We start from the raw sequence: 27,356 nt of genomic DNA on the forward strand, positions 1-27,356 counted from the left end.
AAGAATGAGTAGACGGGGTTATTTTTGAGGTCGTCCCAATGTAACCATGACAGTGTTTTTTAGTTTCTTTGTAAAAGCAAAGATAGCTTGGTGGTTGAATCTGTCATATACGGTAGTTTAATGTTCTTGCGCATATACTGTTGGTTAAACGGTAGGTGGTAATACACATGTGAGTGAGACACACGGTGAGTTATACCGTGCGTTCCGAACCTAAGAGAGCTCTCTTGACTCCTCCTCTTGACTCTTCGACTCCTCGACTCCTCGATGCCCAGTCAGTGACGAGAGATCAAGAGACCGTTAATTTTCAACATTCGGGACACTCTAATCAGAGAGGATGTGGCATCATCACGCTGTGTGTACGTATCTGCTCGCACTAGCGCGCTCTGTCAGACTGCAGTATGTGGGGCCGTCACTCTGTGCGTTAGCAAGCACGTTGTTAGCAAGCGAGCAATCATAATAAGCTACTGACATCGACATGGCTAACGTATACCTCCTCAACGAATTCAGACAATTCTTTGTTAATCAATCACGGCATAATTGCCCCCGCTAGTCAAGCGAAAAGTGTCTGATTAAAAGTGCACTAACGGGCTATTCCCGGGTGGTAAAATAGCCCTTTGTACAGTCCCAGGCGGGGGGATAGCCAGCTGCTTAGCATAACTGCCATTCAGAACCAATGGTAATGCTACCAAGCTAGGCTAGCTAGGTATGCTAACTGTCGGTATACATCGTGAATAACCACCAAAATACTCATGTCACTGGCTTTAATTTGAGAATGGCATGTACATGTACATTTAATATCAGTACAGTTGTTTAATTACTGCTGATATGTACATTTAAGGTCTGTAGCCTTGTGGTCTTCTGACTCTACTATCATAGCCACCGTAACCATTATGTCCGCCATTGTTTTCGAAATAAAACGAAAATCTCCGGTTGGGCATGGCGCACAGAGTTATGGGTAATAAATGCCGCCATTAGGGCATCAAGGAAGCTCAGACCCTCTCTTGAAAAACGACCGTTATGTGACGTATTTCAAGGAGTCGGACAAAAGCGGAACTGAAGGTTTAAGAGCAATGGGACACTCCTTGCTCTCTTGATAGGAAGGAATTTTAAGACCTTTGGAATGGGGGGATAGCCTGGATACCAGCCTGAACTCCGCCCACAAAATTTTTGGTCTGGGAGATTCAGTCTGGACTTGAGCTAGTTGGGAGAGATTAAACGTCTCAGAAAAGTGATCTGAACAATCAAATTGTAAGGGCGGGCTTTATACATTGATGGACAGATGACCAACCAACGCTTGAGTTGATTAGATTGATAGAATATACATCGAACAAAGATGGCGCCGTCTCGGGAGCTTAGTGGGACATATTTTATATGATTTAAGCTCTCTACACGACTTTTTTTTATGTCTACATTGACTCGGTTAGTTGTGTATGTGCAACCCGAATGTTGCCGAGGATTGTAGGTCTTAACTGAAGCACTCTAGACCATTATTAGGTAGGTTATGCTAACGCGTAGACAAAAAAAACATTGAAACAAATGATAGCTTCTAGCCTTGAGTGCTAATTAAGTAACGTGAGCAGGCATATCTCAACAGATATTGACAGCGCATTCATTTTGAAAGAGGAACAGAGAAACGCGATCAAGGCATTTGTCAATTGAAAATGTGTTTTTGCCGTCCTTCCTACGGGATCAGGTAAAAGTTTAATCTATCAGATGGTAATACTACGTTGCTCTGATTGGTTCTAGGTATCCAATTCAGCGAAGAGGAATTTTCTTTCCTGGTTCGTTGAAACACGCCCCATAATCACAGCCCAATGGTTCAGTTTCAGACTCATATTCTGACTAGAATTATGAGTATGACATCGTCAGGCTAGGTGAGTTATTAAACCAGAGTTGTGGAAGCAGCGTTTTGTGAGATTCAGAATCGCAATCATGCTGGACAAGGAAGATGGCGCTGCAGGTTAGCAGTCTGATATACGCTATATGGGAAGCGAGTCGGAGAACATTTTCCGTTGGTTTACCTTCACAGAAGATGCACATAAAGATGATTATGAGAGGGTGCATGGACAGTTCGATGATTACTTTGTGCCAAGAAGGAATGTAACGTGCATGTTCCCATCTGCGCGTGCAAAGACCAGGAGAAAAAGCTGAAACCTTTATCAGGGCTTTGTATGAACTGGCAGAACATTGCGAATTCGGCGGGAACAGAGATGAAAAGAATATCCGCGACCGAATCGTAATCGTTGGAATACTCGACAAAGATGTCTCACGGAAGTTGCAGCTGACAAAGAACTTAACACTAGCGCTGACTATAGAGACAGTCAGGCAGTCGGAAGAAGTTGCTCCTTAAGTCAGCATACAAGGAGAGACAACAGGGGTGATACAAGAAGTCACTCACAGCACTGCAAATACCCAATCAGTACGGTAAGCCAAAAGGGGGAAATAAAGGGCAATGTGGACTGTGTGGGAAAGCGTGGCACAGTAAAGATGAAAAATGCCCGGCTCGAAAATCCACATACATTACATGTAACAAAGTTGGACATTGGAGTAGAGTGTGTAGCGGAGGCAGGCAGTGAGTGAGGTTACAGAGCAAATGGAGCAGCAGCAGTCATACTTTCTTGGGGCTGTGAGTAAAGCAGGTGGGTCGCCAGAGCAATGGGCCGTCGAGTTACTGGTGGGCTCTACACCAGTTGACTTTAAAATCGACACAGGGGCCGATGTTAACGTCATCTGCGAGGAGACCTACCACTCAGTCATGCCCGAAAGAGCACTGCAGCCTGCAGATATACCACTGGACAGCCCAGGGGGCGAACTGCAGTGCATAGGACAGTTCCAGAGCACTGTGACCTACAAAGGAAAGACAGCATATGTCATCCGCGGACGTACTGTCAACAACCTACTCAGCAGGCCGCTGTCTGTGAAAATGAATCTGGTCAGGAGAGTGAATGAAACTGTGTGCAACAGAGGACATCCACAGGCATATGGCGAGCATGGGACTTTAAAGACTGAACCGGTGAGAATACTGCTGAAAGACAATGCTCATCAATATGCTGTATACACAGCACGACGCGTGCCTCTCCCTATGCTGCAAAAAGTAAAGGAGGAGCTCCAGAGGATGGAGGGAAATGGCATCATCAAGAGGGTGACAAAGCCAACGGACTGGTGTGCACCCATGGTGCCAGTCTTGAAGAAGAGCACAGCTAAAGCCCGCATCTGTGTTGATCTCAAGAGGCTGAATGAGGCAGTGAAAAGAGAACAGTATATCCTGCCTACTACTGATGAGATTAGAGTTGGGCCACTGTCTTCTCTTCGCTCGATGCCGCCAGTGGGTTTTTCCAGATACCGTTGCACCCAGACACCTGTAAACTAACTACCTTCATTACACCATTTGGCAGATTCAACTTCAAGCGGCTACCGTTTGGAATTACGAGCGCACCAGAAATCTTCCAGAGGAAGATGATAGAGACCCTGCAGGGGCTGGAGGGTGTTGAGGTCTTCATGGACGACATTCTGGTCAATGGGACCACACAAGAGCAGCATGACGGTCGCCTGGAGAAGGTAATGCAGCGCATTGAGACAGCTGGTCTGAAGCTCAATCGTGAGAAGTGCGCCATCAGGCAGAGTCAGCTGCGGTTCCTCGGACATCTCATTGACCGGCCTGGGATCCGGCCTGACCCAGACAAAGTGAAAGCTATTCGGCAGCTGTCACCACCAGCAGACGTGCAAGAATTGAGAAGGGTACTGGGAATGGTGAATTATCTCAAAAGATACTTCCCCGGACTCTCTACCGTAGGACAGCCGCTGTACGAGCTCTTGAGGGACAAGAATTCATGGACATGGAGCCACGCACAACAAACAGCTTTTGAACACATCAATGGGCTGTTGACAACTGCACCAGTACTCGCTTTCTATGACTTGAACAAACCCACGGCTGTGTCAGCGGATGCAAGTAGTTATGGATTGGGGGGTGTACTCCTTCAGCTCCACGGGGAGCCGTGGAAACCTGTGGCATATTGCTCCAGAGGCCTCATTGAGGCAGAAACACGCTACTCCCAGATAGAGAAGGAAGGCCTGGCCGGTGTGTGGGCATGGGAGAAATTTGACAGATACCTCAATGGACTGGAGCAGTTCAAGCTCATCACTGATCACAAACCGCTAGTGCCTCTCATTAACAGAGACAATGTACCTTTAAGATGTCAGCGTCTTCTAATGATGCTCATGAGATTCAAACCAGTGGCAGAATATGCGCCAGGGAAAACTCTGGTCACCGCGGACACCCTGTCACGCAGTCCACTGGCCAGCACGTGTGCAGAGACAGACACACACAGTGACGTGGCATGCTACGTGGATAGTGTAGTAGAGGGGATCCCTGCATCATCAAGCAAGATGGATGAAATCAGAAGGGCGACAGCAGCTGATGCCGAACTGCTGTCGGTTGTGAAGCTCATAAAGAAAGGATGGCCTGAACACTTAAGCAATGTGCCCATGGACGCGAGAGTACGTCCAAGTGAAGTCGGAGCTATCAGAACACAATGGCCTGGTCCTCAGAGGAAGCAGGATTGTCGTGCCAAGGTCATTGAGAGGTGAGATCCTTCAGAAGATTCACAAAGGGCACCAGGGCCTAGTCAAATGTAGGGAGAGAGCGTGCTCATCTGTGTGGTCTACGGAGATATACAAGCTTGTGACGTCATGTCAGGTGTGCTGTGAACTGAAAAGAACACATCAAAAGGAACCTCTCATCTCCACACCGCTTCCAGAGCGACCCTGGAAGAGAATTGCAATGGACCTTTGTGAGCACAACCACTACAACTACCTGGTAATCTCAGATTATTACTTCAGGTTCCTAGAGATACTGCAGCTACCCTCGACAACGAGTGCACAGGTAACTCATAGACTGAAAGCGGTCTTTGCCAGGTTTGGCATTCCAGATGAAGTGGTGAGTGATAATGGAACCCAGTTTTCAAGTGCAGAGTTCAAGGAGTGCGCGAGGCAGCTCGACTTCAAGCACTGCACATGCAGCCCTCACCATCCACAGGGCAATGGGCACACAGAGAGAGCCGTACAGACGGCAAAGAAAATTCTCAAGCAAGAAGATTCTGTGATGGCTCTGATGAGCTATAGGTCCACTCCCTGCTCCACCACAGGCTTCAGTCCAGCCGAGCTGTTGATGGGGAGGAAAATCAGAACCACACTCCCCACTCTGGAGAAAAATCTCCTACCCAAATGGCCCAGCAGGACAGCTGTGAAAGAGAGGGACGAAAGGGAAAAGGCTAAACAGGCTCATTACTTTAACCGCCGTCATGGGCCCAGGCCCTTACCTGCCCTGCGACCAGGAGATGTTGTATTCTCCAAGTTGGACCATGAAAAGTCATGAGCGGAGCTGCGGCGGAACCGCCATCACCTCCAACCATGGCCAGTTCCCCAGCCCATCCCAGCCCGTCACAGGGACAGGCACACACTCTGACGGAGCCACCATGTCAAAAACCGTTCCTGTGAGTCAGAGTGTGGCTACACTCACAACCCCTCTGCCCAGTCAGACTGTGACCAGATCTGGACAAGTGTGCAAGCAAATCGACAGGCTTGACCTGTAAATAAGTGCAGATTATATGGCCCTTGTGAAAAAAAAAGAAAAGAAAAGTTGTATTGACATTAATGTGATACTGTTGATGTGTGAAAAAAAAAGAGAAGTTGTATTGACATTAATGTGATACTGTTGATTTGTGAAAAAAAGAAAGTTTGCACAGTTTGTACATGTTGAACATGTTGATAAGATGTCATATACGGTAGTTTAATGCGCTTGCGCATATACTGTGGGTTAAACATGTGAGTGAGACACACGGTGAGTTATTAAACCAGAGTTGAGCATCCAACAAGTCTCTATAGCATTACTTTACAGAATCTAAAATTAACATGTGCCTTTGCTGACAGCTAGAGCCACCAGGGGTCAGCAAGGGATTGGAGTTCTCTCTCACATTACCACACTGCGTGGTGTGTGGGTGATTGGGTACCTCAAGTAATCAGTCATATAGGCTACCAATGCAAATGAATCACTGACGACTAAAGAATTGCCACACTCTATTAAACAAAAAGGTTAATAAAGGGCACAACTGTATAAAAAAATCAATGCACACTACTCAATTTATAATTGAATGATTGTGAAAAAACTAAGAAAATAACACAGCTGATTCACCCTGCTCTTGAAACATGATTCTTAAGTTTGAGCTGTCCATGTTGGTTATGATCTGTCAGGCTGACATCAGGAACTCCACCTAACAGAAATTTGCCTTGATGTCAATTAGTTGATTCCTCAATCAGCCAGTCCACTGGAAGAACTGACATGTGTGAGGAAGGAAATCCAGAGGGAGAGACTTATCAGGTTACAGTTCAAAAGATGCCATGCACATGGCGGGCACATGATGGCATGTTTTGGGTATGTGTGTGGGTCTGCGTGCACAGCCATGCCTCTGCTGGATGAAATATCAGTGAGGCGTTCATGAGCAAGATAAATACAGAGAGGGATCTTTGCCAAAACTTCCTCTGCCAGTTACTTTCGTAGACACTGCTTCGAAATAGGGAAGTGAATGTATGGTAGGTTGTATTTTTGTGCCATTTATTTGACAATATGAGAAATGTCCTCAATGTGTCTGTCATTTCTTTTTTATTAATGCCAAAACGATAATTTCAGCAATTTATGTAGTTAGTTCTTAAAAATGTCCTGGGTTCATGTTTTGCTGAGCTTCGCCTAAATGGCAGAGTAAATAAACAGAACAAAGCCAGGATCGTCTTTTTATTACAATTAAACAGACATTCATAAAGCCAAAAAAAGCACCAAAAATGCTGATGAATCATGTCAATTAAACGTTTACATATTGTATACAGTAATCAAACAACACTGATCTTTCATGTAAAAGCCCAATATGAGTTCATACATTAAAAAAATTGCAAACACATATCTGCCAACTGGGAGAGCTATAACTCCATTTAGCCATGTACTCTAAAAAAAAAAAACAGCTTGACCGCTACAAGGCACTTTGTCTTTTATCCACAGTCATCTTTCTGTCCTTCCCTTAAATATCTTACATATCCTTAAACAGAAACCTGTGACTACTGTCACATTTAGAAACTGCGTTATTTCCTAGAATTTATTGAGAACTGCAATATGTATTAATGTCAGTAAAAATGGAGCATGCCACAAAAGACCAAACAGCGAAATATCAAGCATCAAAACAATAAATGCATAAACATAATACTGCTCTGTGTAGTTTTGGAAGGTATCTACATAATAATATATTTAAACATTTACCCTGATATTACCCAAGCTCAGGGTTCATTTGTTTTATTTATGTCAACACTAATACATTTAAGTATGGTGTAGACTCATGGGTACTTGTCTGAAGTTGTATCAATTTCTTATAGGCTAATAAGATGGAAAGATGAAATATACAAAAAAGATGGAAATACATAATATTATGTTTGCATTTGAATGAAGCCCTGCTTCATCGCATCTGAGATTCATGATCATGAGATTGTGTACAACAATATCGTCTTTATCCCTCAAAACAATCTCTTTTAACACAGTCACCTTCTTCATTCACAATTAATTTTCCATTTTATAACATTAAAAACAAAAACACTTCAGATATCCTACATAACTATTCAGCTGAACATGCTTAAGGTTTATGGTTTTGAATCCCAGCCTTTGGATTGCCATCAAAACCCATTTCTAGCAAGTTAAATAAATGCATATTTAGCTGAACAGTTAGCTAAGAGAAGCAATACTATATCTTTAAACAATACTAACAGGCTTAAAAAACAGTCAGTAAGCAAATAAAAAGTTACTTTTTACAGCATCATTAAGTGAAGAAACCTGGTTGTGCCAGCACTAAACCTGTAACTTTGGCAAAAACCTAGCAGTGGGTCGCCACCAAAGTGGTGAGTAATCAGATATTGGGACACAACTGACGCAACAATACGACACAACTGACGCAACTACACAGGCCAGTTACAAAGAGGGAACAACCAAAGACAAACACATATGAAAGAGGAATAGACAGGTCAAAGTGTGATGGGGCATTGGCTAGAAGTGAGGTGGGCAACAGACACACACACACACAGAAAAGGACGTACTTACGCAGAGTGTTAGGATTATTGACTAGTGCAGTTTTGATACACACTCGTGGATTGGCTGTTTCACCAAAAAGAACAAACTGTTTTAAGAGTGATGAGAATGGATTTTAGGGGGAGGTAGCTCAAAATAAATACAGCCAATCCGTTAGTTCCATTGGCTCCCTATAAGTGGACTGCAAATAACACAGTGATTATGTGCTTGTGAATATGGCCATAGTAATGGTAGTTTTGGTCATACATGAGTATGTCTTGGAAAATGTTTTTATATCCCATAGTGACATTTTTGGTACACAATCATTATTGAGTTAGGCATCTAGTGTTATTACTAAGAGCAAACACTAAAAAAACACTTAGTTTCCTTTTTCCACAAAAGAATCTAAACTTCATGGCCATCTACATGACCATTGCCTGAGTGCCCATTGCTCCGATGTTTAGAGTGGCCATTGCTTGAGAGCCCTTTCCTCTCGTCTGCTGAGTGGTCAGTGGCCTCCCTCTCGAGCTCCTTCTTCTCATGGACCAGGTGTCTGCGGTGGTACAGCAAGTATCCTGGCAACAGGAAGCCAGTCACTGACAATGCGAGGAGTCCAATGTTGATCTGTTGACAAGAGGCGAATCAGAGGAACACTCCACACTATTTTGTAGCATTTGTTACATCAAATATATGTATGACTTGTTTTTCAAAGCTGAACACTGCTTGTCTTTTACTTGGCTACAATGTAACAAATCACAAACACAACAAGTGCAATTGTAATCAAACCTTTCTATCACTGACCTAACAGCTGAACACTGACAATGATGAAACTCTAATCCCTTCCAAAAGTGATGGCATCATTCATTGGCAAATGAAAGCATCAGCCAAAATGTTGTGTGCTCATAAAAGGTGTGTTTGTGGCCAGTGGTCTTACCCAGTAGGGGTCTCCCTCCAGGGGTCCCAGCATGGCCATGAAGAGGGGCTGCTGGAGCAGCGCAAACAGGGCGCTAATCAGAGACTGCATTCCCGTCAGGGTTCCAAAATGATTAGCAGGGTAACTGCAAGAGAACACATTCACCATCAGAACATGAAACAATCACATCTGGTCATAGGATATTATGGTATGTGATTCTATACAGTGATAATTGGTACTGCAAATAACTCTGGACATCAGTTTGAGAACCCATCCACTGCCCTAAATGACACTATAAAACCCAAAAGAAATTCAAGGCGAAGTACTCACACAGCAGCGTAGAGGCCTCCACAGCACGAGTGGATGAAGCCACGCACCACAGTATGGAGGACATAAGCCAGCAGCTGAGAGAGAGAAGAGAGGAGATGAACACACCTGACTACAGTACTTTGGTAGTTATTTGGGGTTTTGACTTAGAGACTATGTGTCTTATTTAATTGAATTTGTGAAAGTATCTTCTCAAGTTTTATATGTGAACCTGTATGGGCAGGCTGTCTATGAGGGAAATGATGCCGAAGGTGACCAGCAGCAGGTTGGTGAAGATGAAGGCTCTGATGGCATTGGTCAGTTTCTGGATCTTCTTGTTACGTTTTGGAGGCCCAGGTAGACTACCAAAAGAAATGTTGGCAGTCATAAAGAATGTCTTTTTTGTACATCGAAAATGAATGCACACATGAAAAAACCCTTTCCCATCAGTGATCTTCACTCTTACCTCTTCTCCCCCTCTGGAGGGCTTGCCTCCTCCTCACACTCCTTCATCCTCCAGTCCATGATGTAGCCAATCAGGGGACAGGTGAGCAGACACAGCAGCTGCATGGTGCCAAAGATGGACGAGTAGAAGTTCACTGAAGAAACACAAGAGCACATATCTCAATATGACAGCCTGAAGTCTACAATCTGCAACATCCAGCTGCTGACATGCCAGATGTTACCCACCATGATACCTATCATGGTTGCTACAATAACTACAAGAAATATGACCACAGCATCCTATGGTCCTATACCACAGGACACAACACTGTACTCATCTTCTCAAACGAATGAAAAAAACACTGTGCTGATGCAACACCCAGTCGTCACCATAACAGTGAACAGGAAGACTCAGAACTTAGTAAGTACCTTGTTCCTCTGCATCCAGCACCATGTCCTCGGTGGCTGGAACAGAAACAGAAAATATCAGCAGATTTAACTATGTTCAACAGCACTGCTGTCACACTGCTGTCACACTGCTGTCACACTGCTGTCACACTAACAAGTCACTTTCTGGCAAATCAAACAGATGCTTACGGTCAGGGTCACCATGGGTTACCAGGAACTCTATCATCTTGTTCATGGAACCCATGAAGAAGATGAGACGCAGCTGGGTCATCGCCATGGTGATGATGCTCCACAGGAAGATGGGGGAACAGACTGATTGGCGGAATGGAGGAGAACCTGAGGTCAAAGGTAACATGCTCATGTCAGTCTAAAGGTATACAAAATGAAGTTAATACATATATTTTAGTGCACTTGTGCCTCTCTAAAGAGAGACTAAAGATGCATTTCCACAGGATAATGCAAAGTGTGATTGCTCAGCAGTAGCAGAGGATCACTAACAGTAACCACACTGATTTTTGTCTCTGTAAGGATGTTGTGATTTTGCACCAAGCACAACTGGTGAGGCATGACCAGTAGCCAAGGGGCTGATGACCACCTTAATGCACCACTGACGGCGCAAATCAAAGGATGAATAAAAGCAGTGCACATTTTATTTTGACAGATTTGTGTTGAACAAACACAATATACAAAAACACACATATATCGATGAGTAGAGACATCTCTATTGTCACCATTACATTACAATAGTCATTCAACATCAGTCAGTATCTCATGTGCATGGACAGGGGTACACACACACACATCACATAAAAAACATATTCTCTGTGTCTCCAAAACACATCTGTTTTATTAATCAATACATTTGATGTAGGTATAAAAGCAATCTGTTGGTGTATAATTGTCTATTCTGTTAAACAACGTATGCCTGCACATGTGGTTTGAGGACAAATGAACGCAGTATTATTACAAAGGAACTTTGCTAGTTAAACAGAGTTGGAAGTGACACAAGTCCACCGGCCTTCACTTTTGTAATGTAACGGTCATAGTATTATTGCTACACATTTTTTGCAATAGGATGATGCAGATATCCTAACCACATTGTATTCTAAGATTATCAGCTGTCGCATGCTTTATGAGATATTCACCCTCCTGACCCCCCATCCGACGCCTTCGCCTGCTTCATGTCATGTCCAGGTACATGTCACGAGACTCCTAGCTATCCTTAGAGCCAACGCAAGTGGCAGCTTACTCATGTAGCTCTGGGGCCGTATTCACAAAGCCTTTTATCTTACCACTAGGAGTGCTCCTAACTCGCGCTAAAACCTTTTACGTAGGAGTAATTTCTTAAAAGTGATTCACAACGGCTCTGAGACCTACTCATACTAAGGATAATACCAACTCCTAAGCTTAAGATAAAACCACCGTTGCTATGGATGACGTCGACTCTCATGCACAAGTTTAGAAGGGGTGAGGACGGTGATTGGTTGTTGACAGGCTCTCTCATTAAAAACTCATTCGTGACGTCCCTCTAACAATCCCACTATATCAACTGAAAATAAGAGAATAACCTAGGCTTCACATTAAGTCATATTAAATAGTTATGGACAGTGCAGTTAGCAGAATGCACACGCATGATGACAAGTTTGTGCATCCAACGGGAATGACACTTTGCACGTTAAGAGAAATAAAAAACGATCAATATAAAATATGGCAATTGCATGTAATCAAGGCAGTAATAACTAAAGCACCCAGCAAACTGTAAGGTTATTATATTTCCAGCCCTTGACCACTTCAAATATCAGCGCACACGGCCCTTCAAGCGAAACGAACGTGAAACGTATAGCGAAAGCCTACTGGTCCCAGGACCAATAGCCACCGTCACCCCAGCGGCATCCAGCTGGTAAGTTCTTAAAAAACTGCTGCAGACCGCTCTCCGTTGAAATGCACGAGTCGAAAACGTCCTCATCTTTTGATGGGGCAATTATTGTAATGTGTGGACATTCCTGCGATCACCATGGAATTTACTTTGATCTTGTGTAATTGGCGATTGTCCAAAGGGCAAAGGCAACTGGATAAACTGTTGGATGATGTGGGGTCTACAGTGCGTTGATAGTTTGATGAATTAAACGGCTGACTGATTCCCAGTGTCGTCATTTGCGTTTTCCGCGAAGCCAAATAGGCTATATTTATGTTTCCAAACATTTCACTTCGGGACACATCGTTGTTTAAAGGCGTCATTGCATCCCGCGCTAATTCTACGACAATATTAATACCTTCACGGTTTAAGCAATGTCTTTTATCAATTCCAAGTCGGCTGCAGCCATCTTACGATTTTTTGTGAATAGGTCTTAGTGACTTAAGAGTCCTCATGAGGAGTTTTAAGCTGTCCTAGACTTAGGTGCTACTTTTAGGGATAAAATATTTTGTGAATTGCTCTTAGTAAAAAAAATTAGGAGTCCTACATTTAAGACTGACACGCCCATTATTTTTAGGAGTTTCTCCTAAATTCGCCACTTATGACCTACTTTTAGCCCTAAGATTCTTTGTGAATACGGCCCCTGGTGTTTTGCATTCATGTATGTATTGTTTGTGAATTGTATGTGCTTATGTGCTGAGGTGTGTTTTTTACATAGTCTGGGTATTGTCTTTTTTTCTCTCCTCCCCTCCCCAATGTTATGCTGTAATTTTTCCCCCCAACCATGAATTTCCCTCGGGATTAATAAAGTATCCATCTATCTATCTATCTTTTGTTTTTACTGGAGTTATGGATTTTATATTCAGTTTATCACTATATACATTCGAACGAGCCAGCTTGTGTTAGATCACTAGCTTACAACACTATTACACGGCTCTTCTTAATGCTGTAGAATCCTCCATTCACTTGAAAGGGGATCACAAAGTTCTGCGGCCAGTTATAGATGATGTTACACTGAAGGCATGATACACGCAGGTCATTGTCGGGAAAATAAGCCCCTTCGGGGTGAAGCAACACCCCTCCGCTTCGCGTCGGGGTGCTGTTCGCCCTGTCGGAGCTTATTTTCCTGACAATGACCTGCGTTCTATACATTATCCCTTACACGTAGCCCTACAAAACATGATCAGTGTGTCACTGATTTGTTGAATGTTTCTTATTATTTGTTTATATGTTTCTAGTTATTTAAACGTTCAAGGTTACTGGTATGAAAAGTCTGACACATTTCAGCCCAGACATAACGCCTCCCCAGGCTTAGTGTTAGTGTCTAGGCCTTTAATAGCTATGAATTCTAATTATTCAACTGAAAACATTTCCACTAATCATTTATTTTCATCACTGACTTTTAATGTCAGGTACTATCTATAAGGCTAGGTTTGAGTAGATGTTTTGACACAAAATATAGTGCCCTAGGATGTTCTCAGGCCTCATGAGTCAGCTAACACTGGCTGTTACAGTACAGTATATAAAAATGATACTGCTTAATACAAGTCGACTTACTGGTGATGTGTTCTGCGATTCAGAAAGATTGTTAGTCCCTTGATTGCAAACCTCCACTATCACAGCTAATTATAAGGTGATAAGACACTGTGGAGCAATCACACTAATCAAACTTATGAAGAGCAATAGTGTGATTGCTGGACCTGATGCTGATGAGCATCATGACTTTGCCAAACATAAACTTCCAGTGCTGGATGTACTGGTAAATTAATCGGTACATCTAAATAAAAAAAATGGTATGAAAACTCTTTTATACAACAATGTATTTATTTTAATGTGTCCAACAGTGAATGTTCTGCTACAGACTCTGAGCCTCATGGGTTTTGGCTTGAAGCTGTGGTAATGATTCAGCATAGGGAGTGTTATTTATTTTTGTATGTGCATGTCTCCTTACAGGTGTGCTAGGGTCAGGGGAACATGGGCTGTTCACCTAGCCGTGTTTGTTTACACATGGTCTGGGCTTGCAATTACATGAATGCCACATCAAAACCATCACATTAGGGCACGAAGGGTTCCTTGGTGTTTTTGAGTTGACCCTAGGTATGTGTGTGTGTGTGTGTGTGTGTGTGTGTGTGTGTGTGTGTGTGTGTGTGTGTGTGTGTGTGTGTGTGTGTGTGTGTGTGTGTATGTTCAGAGGATCAGAAAGCATCTTACTCTGGCTTTGCTGTGGATCATCATTGCTGTGGAGATGATCAGTAGGGCACTCCTTCTCTCTGAGTGTCTGGCCAACTGTGGTCACATGACTGAAGCAGAGATCACCAGTCGCCTTGTGCTCCAGGACCAGCCCTGTCAGCTTTATTTTTTTACTGTGTGTGTGTGTGTGTGTGTGTGTGTGTGTGTGTGTGTGTGTGTGTGTGTGTGTGTATGTGTGTGTGTGTGTGTGTGTGTGTGTGTGTGTGTGTGTGTGTGTGTGTGTGTGTGTGTGTGTGTGTGTGTGTGTGTGTGTGTGTGTGTGTATGTGTGCGAAAGATATGGAGAGAGAAAGACATGTAGAGAATGACAGTTATTCTTCAAGGAGAGTTAATCTTATAAAACAGTTATTGTGTCATCAAGTCTATGACAAAGTTATTACACTGTTATACCACAAGACAGAATTGACTCAGGACTACAGCAGCCACATTTCTAACCCCACACATCCCTGATGCCACCTCCTGTCTGCTATAATAAGGTCCCACAGCCCACATGTCTGAGCTGTTGCACAACTGCTGTCTCAGCGTTTCTGAAAGTGGCACTGGTTTTACCCTGCACTGACACGAATGCGATCACCGTGCCAGTCATTCACTCACGTGTAGCGACTGTCTTCGGGGGCAGGGAAGGACTCTGCGGGCCAATTGACGAAGCAGTTGAGGAAGACAAGGCATGCAAAGCCCGCCCATCCCCAGAAGATCGCTTTGAAGGACACCCCCAGATCATAAATCATCTGAAGAGGAGTGGGGTTAGAGAGAAAAAATAGAAGTGTGAGGCTAGGAGATAAATCAAGTCTGATTGCTCACTATTCTGATCTGATGAATGACAGTCTAAGGCTATACTGTGTGTAATGAGTACAGCTTTATTTGAATGGGTCATTACAAACAATCAACATTTATTGAAACTTAGAGTTGGTGTTAGGGTTAGAATCAGGTGAGGGTCAGGGTCAACTGTGAGTTCGCTTAGAGGTTAAATTAATTCAATTTTAAGATCAGTTTATCATCACTAATTAGACTTAGTTGAGAATTACCTAACATCTGACTACAGCCTTTTAATTAACTTGCATCACTCCAATACGTGAAACATTCAGACTTAAGTCTGACCATTTAATCCATTTAATGAATAACTCTTGATGGTGGCCAATAAAATTTACCTCAGGCAGTAGTATGTATGACATTGCACCCTATCAGTAGGCTGGTGAACAAAAGTGTAGTACTGGCGGATTCTGTTGTTGTAATCTAGGGCCCTGATAAAGTCTTACTTACTGATACTGCCTGTCTAGATTGAGCACAGGTAAGCACATGGTAGGATTGTAAAGTACATCTCACCTTGACCCCTGGGAATGTGACCGCAGAGGAAGCGTAGGAACCAAACATGATGGACAGGATGGTGGATCGAACATTGCCAAACATGTTTGGCAACTGGCAAGGGAGAGAGAAAAAAAACATGGGGGGGGGGGGGGGGGGGGGTAGAGAGAGGGAGGGAGTAAGACTGCTGACTGTTTATTGGCAGTAAATCGGTTCAAACATACCATTGTAAATTACATTCATTTTAAAGAAGATATGGTCAACTTCTCAAGGGTTGGCTCGTGGTGATGGAGATTCAGAGTGATGGAAACACCTCATAACTACAGTCTGTATTAAGGGATAACTACAGCTGCAATTTGGCCACTCACTTAATTTGATTTATTATCGCCGTATAAATGCTTTTCATCAGCAGGTGGCGTGGAGAAGCTTGTATTGCCTGCAGAACAGCTGAGAACTAAGGCAAGACACAGGAACACAGCTGTCTCCAAACTCTGGCACACAGAGGCTGCCTTAGGGCTGCGACAGCAACGGGTAGATGTGTGGGCAGCTTTGGTTCATAACCGTCCCTAATACGTCCCATTTCAGATCACTTAGGAGCTAGCTAGGGTTGAGCAGAACAAGAGTTAGAGTCTCTGACAGTCCCCTCTGTATTCTTCCCTCAAGTTCATGTGACAGATTTCCTTCCGTTTCCTTCCTTTTCCTTCCTCTGTTTTCTTTTGCTTATCTCTCCTCCAGTCCCCTTGTGTGGAAAAACAGTGTGTGTGTGTGACAATCTGCAGGTGGCAACAGTGCTGGTAACCACAGCAGCTGTGAACATTTCGGTGCATCCCTGCCAATGACAAAGTGCCAAGTCACTGTGAGAGGACACAGATATCCTATCAAGCACAACAAAATCAAACTAAGCATTAGGACACACAGTGAACCGAGTACAGGGACATGCAACACCACACTGTGACATAACATGTGGTTGTAAATAGACAATCAGTACAGTACAATACAGATATTATGATCTTCCAATATGAACAACACTCTGGAATTGTTCAGACCTATACTATTAGACAAGGTCTAGACAAGTTCTAAAAGCCAAAGGACCAAATAAGGCAAACAAAACATTTACACAAAATGCCATACAAATGATCACACCAGGAAGTGTACCACTCCACACTACAAAACTGACACTGATCTTAACACTGTATTGCACAGCACAACACAGCACAGTAATGGCATTTGGAAGGAGACATAACAAATCTCCCCCGCCCCTCATATAAATCACCCAAAATCAGTTCCTCTCTTCTCTTGTTCTGGCACTCATTCTCAACCTTCCACCTTCCCTCACACCACCTGTTTTCCTTTGGTATAGAATATCGGGTGCCTGCACAGGGTCCTACTTGACCCCTGGCAGCGCAGTCAACTCCTGCACCATCCATGCAAGGCATTTTAGGACCCTGGCCAGATATCATGCTTAACACGCGCTTCTGCTTACATATCGTTGGCAAATTTGGAACAAAAACTCCAGAAGAGCAAATTAGATGATGCAATCCAAGATTCCTACAAGGTAGAATCCTTTGAATGCAGGACTGCATAGCTTGCTTTTTTGGTTTTAGTTACAATCAAACAACATTTGTCATGCCCTGCCAAGGGACAACGGATGAAAACTAGCTAACCTAGCTAATTCTGGTATATTTAATTTTTAATTTTTTTAAATGTTTATCACTGTACACTGTCCCTTTTCAAATAAACGCATAAACTAAACACACACCCAGCACCATAGCAACTCACATCTACGCGCACACCCTGCGTGTGGAAAAGGACTTCCCCATGAACCTCACGACTAATCTTTCCAAGTTCACCTAAGGACAGTTCCCACCACACACTCCCCCCTCACCACTCACCCCTCACACGAGCCCCAGCCCCCTCCCTCTGTCACCATCCATTCCATTTTCAACGACCTCTAACAAATAGTTGTGACCCTCCTCTCATTTCTCCCTTTCCCTCTCTCTCTTTTCCACAGTATGCTGTTTTCCCCATGTTGTTTTTTGTTTACTGAGCTTCCATACACTTCTGCAAATGCTGCCGCTAGCCTTCCAGGGGTCTGTGAAAACAAATATACACAAACACAAAACATGCAAGTTCCACAGAAGCCTAAAATACATACAGTACAAACGTTCTCTTTCACACCATCTACACAAGACGAGATAAGACTTGTCAAACTCAAGAGAATGGAGCACATGTTAAGACAAGAGACTCCACAGAACCGCGCATAAGAAAAAGCAGTATGAGAAGAGTAAGTTAGGGATGGTTTCATAACTCCTCCGTTTGGACTATTGTGGTAACATATTCATGTTCGGTAAAGTAATCTGAGTTGAGACTGGAGACTTCTGGTTTTCATGTAAAAACCTGGTTTTCCAGAGAGCAAATCTCAGAATGAATCTCAGTGAAGCCACCGCAGTTAAGATTGTCGAAGGCCAATGCCAGTGGGACGGGATGTGAGCGGGCCAGACACCATGCAGCAGCTCCATTTCACTCTCTATCCCTCTCTGTGGTTTCACCCTCTACATACAGAACCCAGCGCCCTCACAACCTCCGACACTCTCTCTTTCTCTCTCTCTCTCTCTCCTTTCCCCTTTTCTGCTTGACCCGGACAGTGAGCTGTGCCAGTTTGTCAAGTCACGAAGGTGATATTAAGAGGCTTGGTAACACACACAAATTAAACAACACGCCAACAGTCACACAGACCGAATGAGGGACTCAAGGGTAAAGGAGAACAAAGAGCAAAGAGAGGGGAAGATAGCCAATGGAAAAGTCAAGCTAGAACAGTAGATATGGACTGCATTCAAACACGTGACCTTCTGCTCTCTGTGATACACCACAGTCACAGACTGTTTTTTCTTTGTTTTCAGGAACGTGTGCCAAGACAGTTGAAAGAACTATGCTGTAATGTGATCCGCTGTAGGTGGTACCTGTACCACCTGAGAACATAAATCCAAATTAGGGGAAAAGAGAGAGAGAGTTCAGAAAAAAAGATCGAGAGAGGTGAATGAGACGTGTGTCCTTGTGTGTGTTGGCTGGGAGTGGGAGGGACAGACAGAGGGGAGGGCGTGCAGGCAGGACTGAGCCGTGATTGGCCGGGGCAGGCATGCCAAAATTTAAGGCTGGGATATGGAACAACATGTGCTGCACTAAGAGCGGCCAAAACACACTTACTTCTTGTACAAACACACACACAAAACAAATCACGTGGATTAATATAGCTTTAAATATAGTTCATGAAAAGCACAAGGCCCTTGCTCAATAGCAATTTCTCAGTATTTCACAGATCACACAGAAATAAGCATGGCAGACATGAATGAGCATCTCAGACGACACAGAGAAACTCACAAGATAGCTGAATTTTTCACAGTACACACACACACAAACACACACAAAACGTCAAGTCATTCAATGCGAACACACTCTGTCCTTACATAATAAACTGAAGTAATATTTGTACTCTTGGACGAGATTCAAGCCAAATAAAATAACTCCCATCCTGGCCGCCCAAACATGTTAAACCAGATGATGTGTCTGTGCCTCTTTAGGTTGCACTTCCATATGTGCTATATATGTTGACAAGTATCGTGTTTGTTTGGTCATGTTGGTGTAAATATATCTGTTGGCATACATTTGATGTGCAGTTTGTTTCTGTCACTTGTAATCTGTATGCATGTGTGTGTATTTGTGTGTGTGTGTGTGTGTGTGTGTGTGTGTCTGTGTGTGCGTGTGCGTGTGCGTGTGCGTGTGCGTGTGCGTGTGTGTGTGTGTGTGTGTGTGTGCGTGTGCGTGTGCGTGTGCGTGTGTGTGTGATTGTTGATCAGTCTTACCGTGAGGGAGGTAAAAGTGAGGCATATTCCCCCAAACCCGTTCAAGGCAACAGCGACGAATATGAGAATGGACAACACTGCAAGAGAAACAATCACAGTCAGGCAGTCTTACTCTCTGTGAATGACAGCTCCTTCAGTACATGCAGGACACAAACTATGTGATTGTAAACCTGGGGCCGTATTCACAAAGCCTTTTATCTTACCACTAGGAGTGCTCCTAACTCGCGCTAAAACCTTTTACGTAGGAGTAATTTCTTAAAAGTGATTCACAACGGCTCTGAGACCTACTCATACTAAGGATAATACCAACTCCTAAGCTTAAGATAAAAACTCCGTTGCTATGGATGACGTCGCTTCTCATGCACGAGTTTAGAAGGGGTGAGGACGGTGATTGGTTGTTGACAGGCTCTCTCATTAAAAACTCAGTCCTAACATCCCCCTAACGATCCCACTAAATAAACAGAAAATAAGAGAATAACCTAGGCTTCAAATGAAGTCATATTAAATAGTTATGGACAGTGCACTTAGCAGAATGCACACGCATGATGACAAGTTTGTGCATCCAACGAGAATGACGCTTTGCACGTTAAGAGAAAGAGAAATTGCCGAAAAAAACACGGAAATTGCATGAAATCAAAGAAGTAATAATTAAAGCACCCTGCAAACTATGCGTGAGGCATGGGAGGACATATGTGTTAACATAAATGCTTCATTCCCTGCCGTGTGTCGCTCTGTCGATGACTGCGAGAAGCGGTGGTATGCGCTCCAGTCACAATGTAGGATGGAGATTGCGGAGTGGACTTTAAAAGAGCCGTCGCGGCTATAGGTATTGTGTCACCAAAATAGGCCTCATGCGTATACTTGCATGTTGTAGTTCAACTGTGCTCCCGGTTGTGGATTGAGGAAGGGTGTCAAAAGCCATGTCTTGCATGGATGGCCACTGTCACCCAACAAGTGGCATCCAGCAGGTACATGGTGCCGCTCAAAAAGCTGGCGCAGACCGCGCTCTCCATTAAAATGCGCGAATCGTGAGTAGATCCAGGCCACTTCGCAACAATATCCATGATTGTGAAATTTGGATCAAACACTATCTGTGTATTAATTGAATGTACCTTTTTGCGGTTTACAAAGACGTCCTCATCTCTGGATGGAGCAATTATTTTAATGTGTGTTCCATCGATGGCACCCACGACACCGGGCATTCCTGCAAACGCCATGAAATTGACCTTGATCCTTTGAAGTAGGCGATTGTCCAAAGGGAACCGGATAAACTGTTGTACAATGTGTGGTCTACAGAGTGCGGTGATTGTTTGATGAATGAATCGGCTTACTGATGATTGCGATATTCTGAAGTCGTCTGCGTTGCAAAGTTGCATTTTCCCCGTAGCCAAAAATCTTAATGTTATCAAACATTTAACTTCCGGACTGATTGGGTTGTTTCGGATAGTTGGAGACGTGATTGCATCCCGCACTAATTCTAGTAAAATGTTGCCTTCACGGTTTAAACGATATCTTCTCAACAATTCAGAGTCGTTCATTGTCTCCAACACGTTACGTCTGGCTTCAGCCATTTTAAGACTTTTTGTGAATAGGTCTTAGTGACTTAGGAGTCCTCATGAGGAGTTTTAAGCTGTCTTTGTGAATACGGCCCCTGGTGCCAATCTTTTTTTTTGTTATAACCAGTAATCTTATTTACCAAACCATTAACCTTACATTAACTCCCTTAAGATGATCTTCTCACATTAAATATAAAACTGAAATCCCACGATCTGGCATTATACTGTAAAGTAGATCTCTAAACTAAGTTGGTGAAGCCTCAGATATGGTGCAGGATGTTGTAGATAGTGATATTGCTGGTTACTATCAATGAGGGTGTGCATTGTCAAAGTATTTCCTGCCCTGAATCATTCTTATATACCAACCGCAGACACTCACCCGCTGGATTAGACGCAGCTGCAGCAATCAGAGCACAGGACAAACCAAAACAGGCGCTGAGAGAGACACAGAGAGGAAGATAGAGGAACACAGAGAAAGATGGTGAATATGGATAACCTAGCAAGGATTAAAGCAGCATTTTTGTAATCAGCAATATTTGACGATAACATTGATCACTAGTCAATGTTACTAGTTATGGACAATGTTTGAGAGAGTCACATGTCATGACATGACTAGACTGCATGATGATGATGATGATGATGCGGAACAACATGTGCTGCACTGAGAGCGGCCAAAACAAACTTACGTCTTGTACAAACACACACACACAAAGCAAATCACGTGGATAGCTTTAAATAAAGTTCATGGAAAGCACAAGGCCCTTACTCAATAGCAATATCGCAGTATTTCACATGATGATGATACGGATACCGCCACAGGATGATTTGCTGCCTGAGGTGTAATATGCAGCTCTGGGCTCTAGGCTCACCTGCCCAGCAGACGTAGCGGGCGCGGGCCGTACTTATCCATGAGGATGCCAAGGGGCAGGGTGGCAGCGCTGATGATGAAGGAGCCGATGGTGAAGCCCAGGTTCAGCACCTCCTCCTGCTCCACACAGCTGGGCCACTCCACCTCCTCCAGCAACGTCTCGTTGGCACTGTGTGTCTCATTCTCTGGGAGGAGAGTCAAGTCAAGTCAAGTCAAATGTATTTATAAAGCACATTTAAAAACAGCTCACGCTGACCAAAGTGATGTACAATTAAATAACAATAAAATAAAATATCAAAACAAAAAGAAATCAGAAACAGGACAAAGAGATCACAAGAGAGAGGGCCACGGTGTGACCAGGGGACAGGGCAAGGGAGACAGGAGAGAAAGGGGAGAGGAGAGGAATGGCCAGGAGTCAAAATGGGTGGAAAGATAGGGAAATAAGTTCTTCCTGCAGTTTTTTTTCAATGAATCTGACCGTACATACTTCATCCGTCTTTGCAACCCCTGTTCCCTTATTGTAAGAGAAAACTATTGGGGGGAAAAGTGTCTGAGTCGCCCCCCAACCCCCCTAACCAAATACAACCTCAGGTAGTATGACAGAGAATTTGCTTCCAAGCTTTCCTGTTCTGACATTAAAGCCATGGTTTATGGAACACATCAGAGAAGCTAAGCGGGATTCCAGGAGCATGAAGTGACTTGTGAAGGATTGTCTACCATGGAAACCTCCTACGGTTGAATTGTGGGTTGCATAAACTTCACTATGTGGGACCTGAGAGCAAGTCTTGCCCTGGAGCAGTTACTTACCTGAGCACAGGTGTGAGTAAAAGCCCTCATCCTTGAGCATGATCAGGAGGGAAGCCCAGCCCAGCAGCACAGCAGAGAAAAGCAGGTTCTCAATGACAGCTGACACTGCCATCCACCAGCGCCTCTTATAGGCCTGGGACAGGGAGGGAGCCATTCTACTGACAGAAGAGGAAGAGGAAGAGCAGGAGAGAGAGAAGAGGGGAGCGAGGAGATAACAAGAGGAGATGAATAGAGAAAGTGAGAGAGTACAGCAGCCACCATTACACACATTATTATTGGGTCTACCTTCAACAGAATGACTGTGAATTTGGAGAGAAGAAAGATTCATATGGCTGAGATGCTTGGGGTGGACTGAGTAGCAGCAAGATTCTTACATTTCAAACGCACAAAGTAACATGGAAAATGGTCATCAGGCTCCTAATGAACAGAAGCACCACTGCTAAGGACGGAGTTTAAAGCAGCACCACCAGTGCCCGCCTGCCTAAAGTACACACACTTATTTGGATATACAAACACATTTTTTCCAAGGGTAGCTGAAAGCCTGTGTGTCTTCTCTGTAGGCCTCAGGAAATGTGGCCTCTTCTTGGGGAATGTTTGATTCCTTTTCATGATAATACTACGTGTTTGTGCTTGTTGAGGATATTATGAGCCTGAATGCATGCCCATGTGATACATGTGGACGTGCACAGTAAAGTATGTTGCTCTCGGTGCGTAAGCTACATGTGAGACGTATGTGGATAATGTATTTGTGCATTGATATTAATATAAACGGAAATCAGGGAAGGTCAGGGAAAAGCCAGGGAAGGTTTACTGCCCCAGGCGCATGTCGGTGTGTTGGGATCCCTGCTGATGACAGAAATAGCCACACTGGCCTAGGACCAGTACAGCAACATGGCCATCCACAAACCCCCACCCAACAGAGCCCACTCAAACCCCACTGTGACTCAAACCCAAACTAAACTAGACATGTAAAACCGCTTCACCAAGCTGCCACTGCTCTAAATATAGTAATACAACAGGAATACATTAATACAACAGTTAAAATACCTCACTGGTGTGACATGACAGAACATGACATTTATTAGACACAGGAAAAAAAATTTTCCCCTTGCCGTCACCTTATTGAACACTTGACAATGTATTATATTTATTATTATATTTATATTACATTATATTTATTTATTTGATCCTAAACTGTTGTGATATTTTGCATATTTTCAGTTAAAGTACATTGAGAGCAACTAAACACCACAACAAATTCCTTGTATATGAAAATGTACTTGGCCAATAAACATGATTCTGATTCTGATTCTGATTCTGATTTTATAGAGGTCTATAATGATAAATACATCAGCATTCCAGCCAACACACACTAAAACAAATCCTGATTAAATGACGTTCTAAAAATCAAGGAAAGAACCATGATCAGTAAACAGTCAAGGCTGCACCTAAACAATATGACAGTAGCACTGAGGGAATACAGACACCTTTTAGGGGGTTGCTCCAGATCTCATGGAGCTGTCTCCTTGAGCCCTCCAGCACAAGTACTGTGGTAACCTATTGTACACTGGCTCAGAACCAATACAAGGCCAATACATGTGAATCATCTTCTATCAATACATTATGACTGTTATTGACACAGGTTCCCTTGTTGCTATGACAACCTCTCAGTGTTCCACCCTCAGTGTTTCACTGTCTGTGTCACTCACCCTTTTACAACAGTAAAGTGAAAAAACATAATAAGGTTTTATTTCGCCATTATTTTATTATTATTATTGTTGTTGTTATTGTTGATGTTCGTGTTGTTTACATGGACATGTATTTGTGTTTCTGAATTCAATCATTTCTAAAAATTCCAGATTTGAATTCAAGAATTCAAAAGATTTTATTTTCGTTCAGTAGTTCCCCCTGACAAGTCCTCTCTCTATCTCTCACAAACACACACTCTCTCTCTCTCTCTTTCTCTCCCTCTCTCTCTATCTTTCCATCTCTCCTTCTCAGCTGTTTCCTGTCACACGCTGTCACAGAGACGCGCAAAACTTTAGATGCGCTACAGTTTCCTATTCAGATACATTGCAGCTAAAGCCGAATATAAACCACCACTATAAGAAATGAAAACTGTTAGAAATCTAGGATGCTCTCGTTTCCCTGCCATCAGAAAAAAAATCGCCTCTGTTGCGTCAGTAGCCTACACTCATATTTGATGCTGCAGAATATAAAGTGAACATTTTGGGGAAAGTCGTAAAACAAACAGACCAATGTGAATCTACAACTCTACAACACGTCACAAAAATGACTTGTTGTCTACCTTTCCTGTTCAAAAGTATAATGTAAATCAACTAATAGACAAAAATACCTCTCAACTTTTAGCCTACTATGACAAACTTAAAAAATGCTGTGCAAGCTCTCGACTCACTAACACACAAAAAGTTTACAAGTAAAGCTGAAGCTGTAAAGTAACTTACGACGTATTAAGAAACTTACTTTGAGGAGTCCTTTGTAGATGGAAATGGGCTATTCAGGGAGGCCGTTTAGTATTCACCCTTTTTCCAGTATTCTAGCAGCCTACCGATCGTTATACTCCCCCTTCAAATGCTGGGTTGAAACGTCTCTTTCCTAAAGGTCTTGAGCGGTTGAAAGGCGAATGATCGGCGTTCTGATTCTCACATATTATAGCCTTTTCTATAAACACACACACACTCTCTCTCTCTCACCCTCTCTATCTCTCTCTGTCTCGCTCTATCTCTCTCTCTCTCTCTCTCTCTCTACCTCTGGCTAAAAATGGAACTTCAGTTCCTACCTCCAGTACTTAGGGTAACTTATTCGGCAATCCGCTCTCCTCTCTGTCCAAAGGAAGGTATCGTGCACTCTCACGCCACCCATCAAAGAACGTGTGCTATTGCACATTTGTATTTCTGATTAGGCAAACTGGGATCAAGAAAATGTAGGTTTGTAAAACTACGAAAAACAACACATATTAAAATGAAGTCAATTTATTCAATGCATCAATAAGGTGTTTGGAAAAAAAATTACAACAAACCGCTTCCAGTGATAATTCATATGGGCTTGGTCAAATGGTTGCCCTCATCCATGCGAACTGGTAATGGTCATTTTCAGGGGAATGGAGAGAAGCTCAGACACCATGACAGACCAGATGGGGTACTGGACCGAGTGATTGTCCATGCCATGGATATGCACTTTCTTTTTTTTAAATCATAGTTCATCATAGAATAAACTACATGTGTAATCTAAATGTTAACACAAATGATAATCATCAGAGAGTAACTATATGTCCATTCATAAACATTTTGCTGAGTGCATTTTCCTTCCTTTTCCCGAGAAGTTTCATTGCTATGATGACTGATACAAGGTTTTCTTCCCAGTGTAATAGGCATAGTATGCCCCCAGTCTGGACTGTACCTGGGGTTAAAGGGGCCTAGGCTAGATTATACCCCCATGATATCAGTAGTGTTGAGTGATTTAGAATTACTTAATTTTTCAACATTTTATTGGGGGTTCAGCTTTGTCAGGTAAGTTAAGTGAGAAAGCTAACTGACTTAAATCTTAAAACTCTAAAACATAGACTTCTATTACTTACTAAAACAGATAAAATATTAGACTTCCTCCAAGATCAAATATGACTTCATCCTGACACTTCAACTTCTAAGACTAGCAAGTCCTCGCTACAATATAAATGTTCAAAGTTAAACACTGATAACAACATCAAAACATTCACAAAGATCAAAGATTACTGCAACACTTCTCAGTACAATCTCTTCTGTTCCTTAGTAAAGCCCTTTTTGTCTCTGTCATCTGTCTGAGGTTTATTTCAAGTTAGGTCAAGCTCACGCCTCTTGCTGTTCCCTCTTGGACAGAGAAAGAAGTGGTGATCTAAGGAGCCTATATTTTTGCAGTCTACATTCCTGCACAGGTAAGTGTCTCTACAGCCATCATCATACTTATGATAACCTAAGCACTCTCTGCATGTACCAATCCTTTTCACAGCAGCTTCCTTTTCTGACAACTTCAGACCCCTGAACTTCTTGTCGAAGAAAATCCTGTCCTTATGTTTCTCATCTCCACAGATAATGCATCCCTCCTCAGCATCCTCTTTCTCTGTGGCTTGAGTTGAGGCATATTCATGTTCAATGTCCTTTCTGCTTGGTCTGGCCTCTCTGGTTTGTCTGTGATTTGTAGGTGCTCTAGCCTCTCGAAGTTCTCCTCTTGCTTCTTCAGAAAAGCTATAGCATGTCGAAGTGCTTATCTTGAGTGACATCATTGCTAGGATCCACCATAAACATCAGCCAGTCCTTCTTCAAAAACTCAGGAAGCTTGCTCTCTAGAGACCTCACCACCAGTAGGTTTTTGATGGCGCCGGTACTTCCTAGGTCTGTGAGGTCAGCAAGAGCTTTTTCAATGGTCTGGATAAGGTCTACTTTTCTCGGCTGATTTCCTTTGACTGGCTGAATCTTCTCAAGCTCATCAACAATTTCTAGAGCAATGGCACATTTTTTACCATCCCTATCTGCCAGCACTCTGAAGACATCATCAGCTGTGCTGTAGGTCGACAAGCGGAGATCTATCACAATCTTTTCTTCCGCACTATCAAGAAGCTGAGTCTTTTTTTACC

At 43.2% G+C, this 27,356-nt stretch overlaps 1 protein-coding gene across 2 annotated transcripts; it reads right to left on the minus strand.

Moving 5' to 3' along the window:
• Positions 1–6,774: 6,774 nt before the first annotated feature.
• Positions 6,775–25,470, minus strand: slc43a1b (solute carrier family 43 member 1b). 2 transcript variants are annotated; one of them, XM_080836698.1, is made up of 15 exons: positions 25,211–25,470; positions 22,727–22,881; positions 21,921–22,104; positions 21,431–21,486; positions 19,496–19,572; positions 15,657–15,749; positions 14,928–15,061; positions 14,296–14,447; positions 10,359–10,505; positions 10,191–10,226; positions 9,784–9,916; positions 9,550–9,679; positions 9,342–9,415; positions 9,033–9,156; positions 6,775–8,722 (listed from the first exon to the last, which is right to left on the minus strand). In XM_080836698.1, the coding sequence occupies exons 2-15, from the start codon at positions 22,878–22,880 to the stop codon at positions 8,504–8,506; spliced, it is 1,713 nt and encodes a 570-aa protein (XP_080692824.1). In that variant the 5' UTR covers position 22,881; positions 25,211–25,470; the 3' UTR covers positions 6,775–8,503. The 2 variants fall into 2 exon arrangements, with proteins under 2 accessions (XP_080692824.1, XP_080692823.1); XM_080836697.1 differs by having other exon boundaries at positions 22,727–22,884.
• Between the last annotated feature and the right edge of the window lie 1,886 nt (positions 25,471–27,356).

The sequence above is a fragment of the Sprattus sprattus genome (genome assembly GCF_963457725.1).
Source record: "Sprattus sprattus genome assembly, chromosome: 4".
In the NCBI taxonomy this organism is placed as follows: Eukaryota; Metazoa; Chordata; class Actinopteri; order Clupeiformes; family Clupeidae; genus Sprattus; species Sprattus sprattus.

Excerpts from the sequence above, each read along its gene's own strand:
- slc43a1b (XM_080836698.1), bottom strand. The coding sequence starts at position 22,880 with ATGGCTCCCTCCCTGTCCCAGGCCTATAAGAGGCGCTGGTGGATGGCA. Across the intron at positions 21,487-21,920 it reads CCGCTACGTCTGCTGGGCAG|CGCCTGTTTTGGTTTGTCCT; the intron begins GTGAGCCTAGAG and ends TGTCTCTCTCAG. Across the intron at positions 9,680-9,783 it reads CCTCCAGAGGGGGAGAAGAG|TCTACCTGGGCCTCCAAAAC; the intron begins GTAAGAGTGAAG and ends TTCTTTTGGTAG.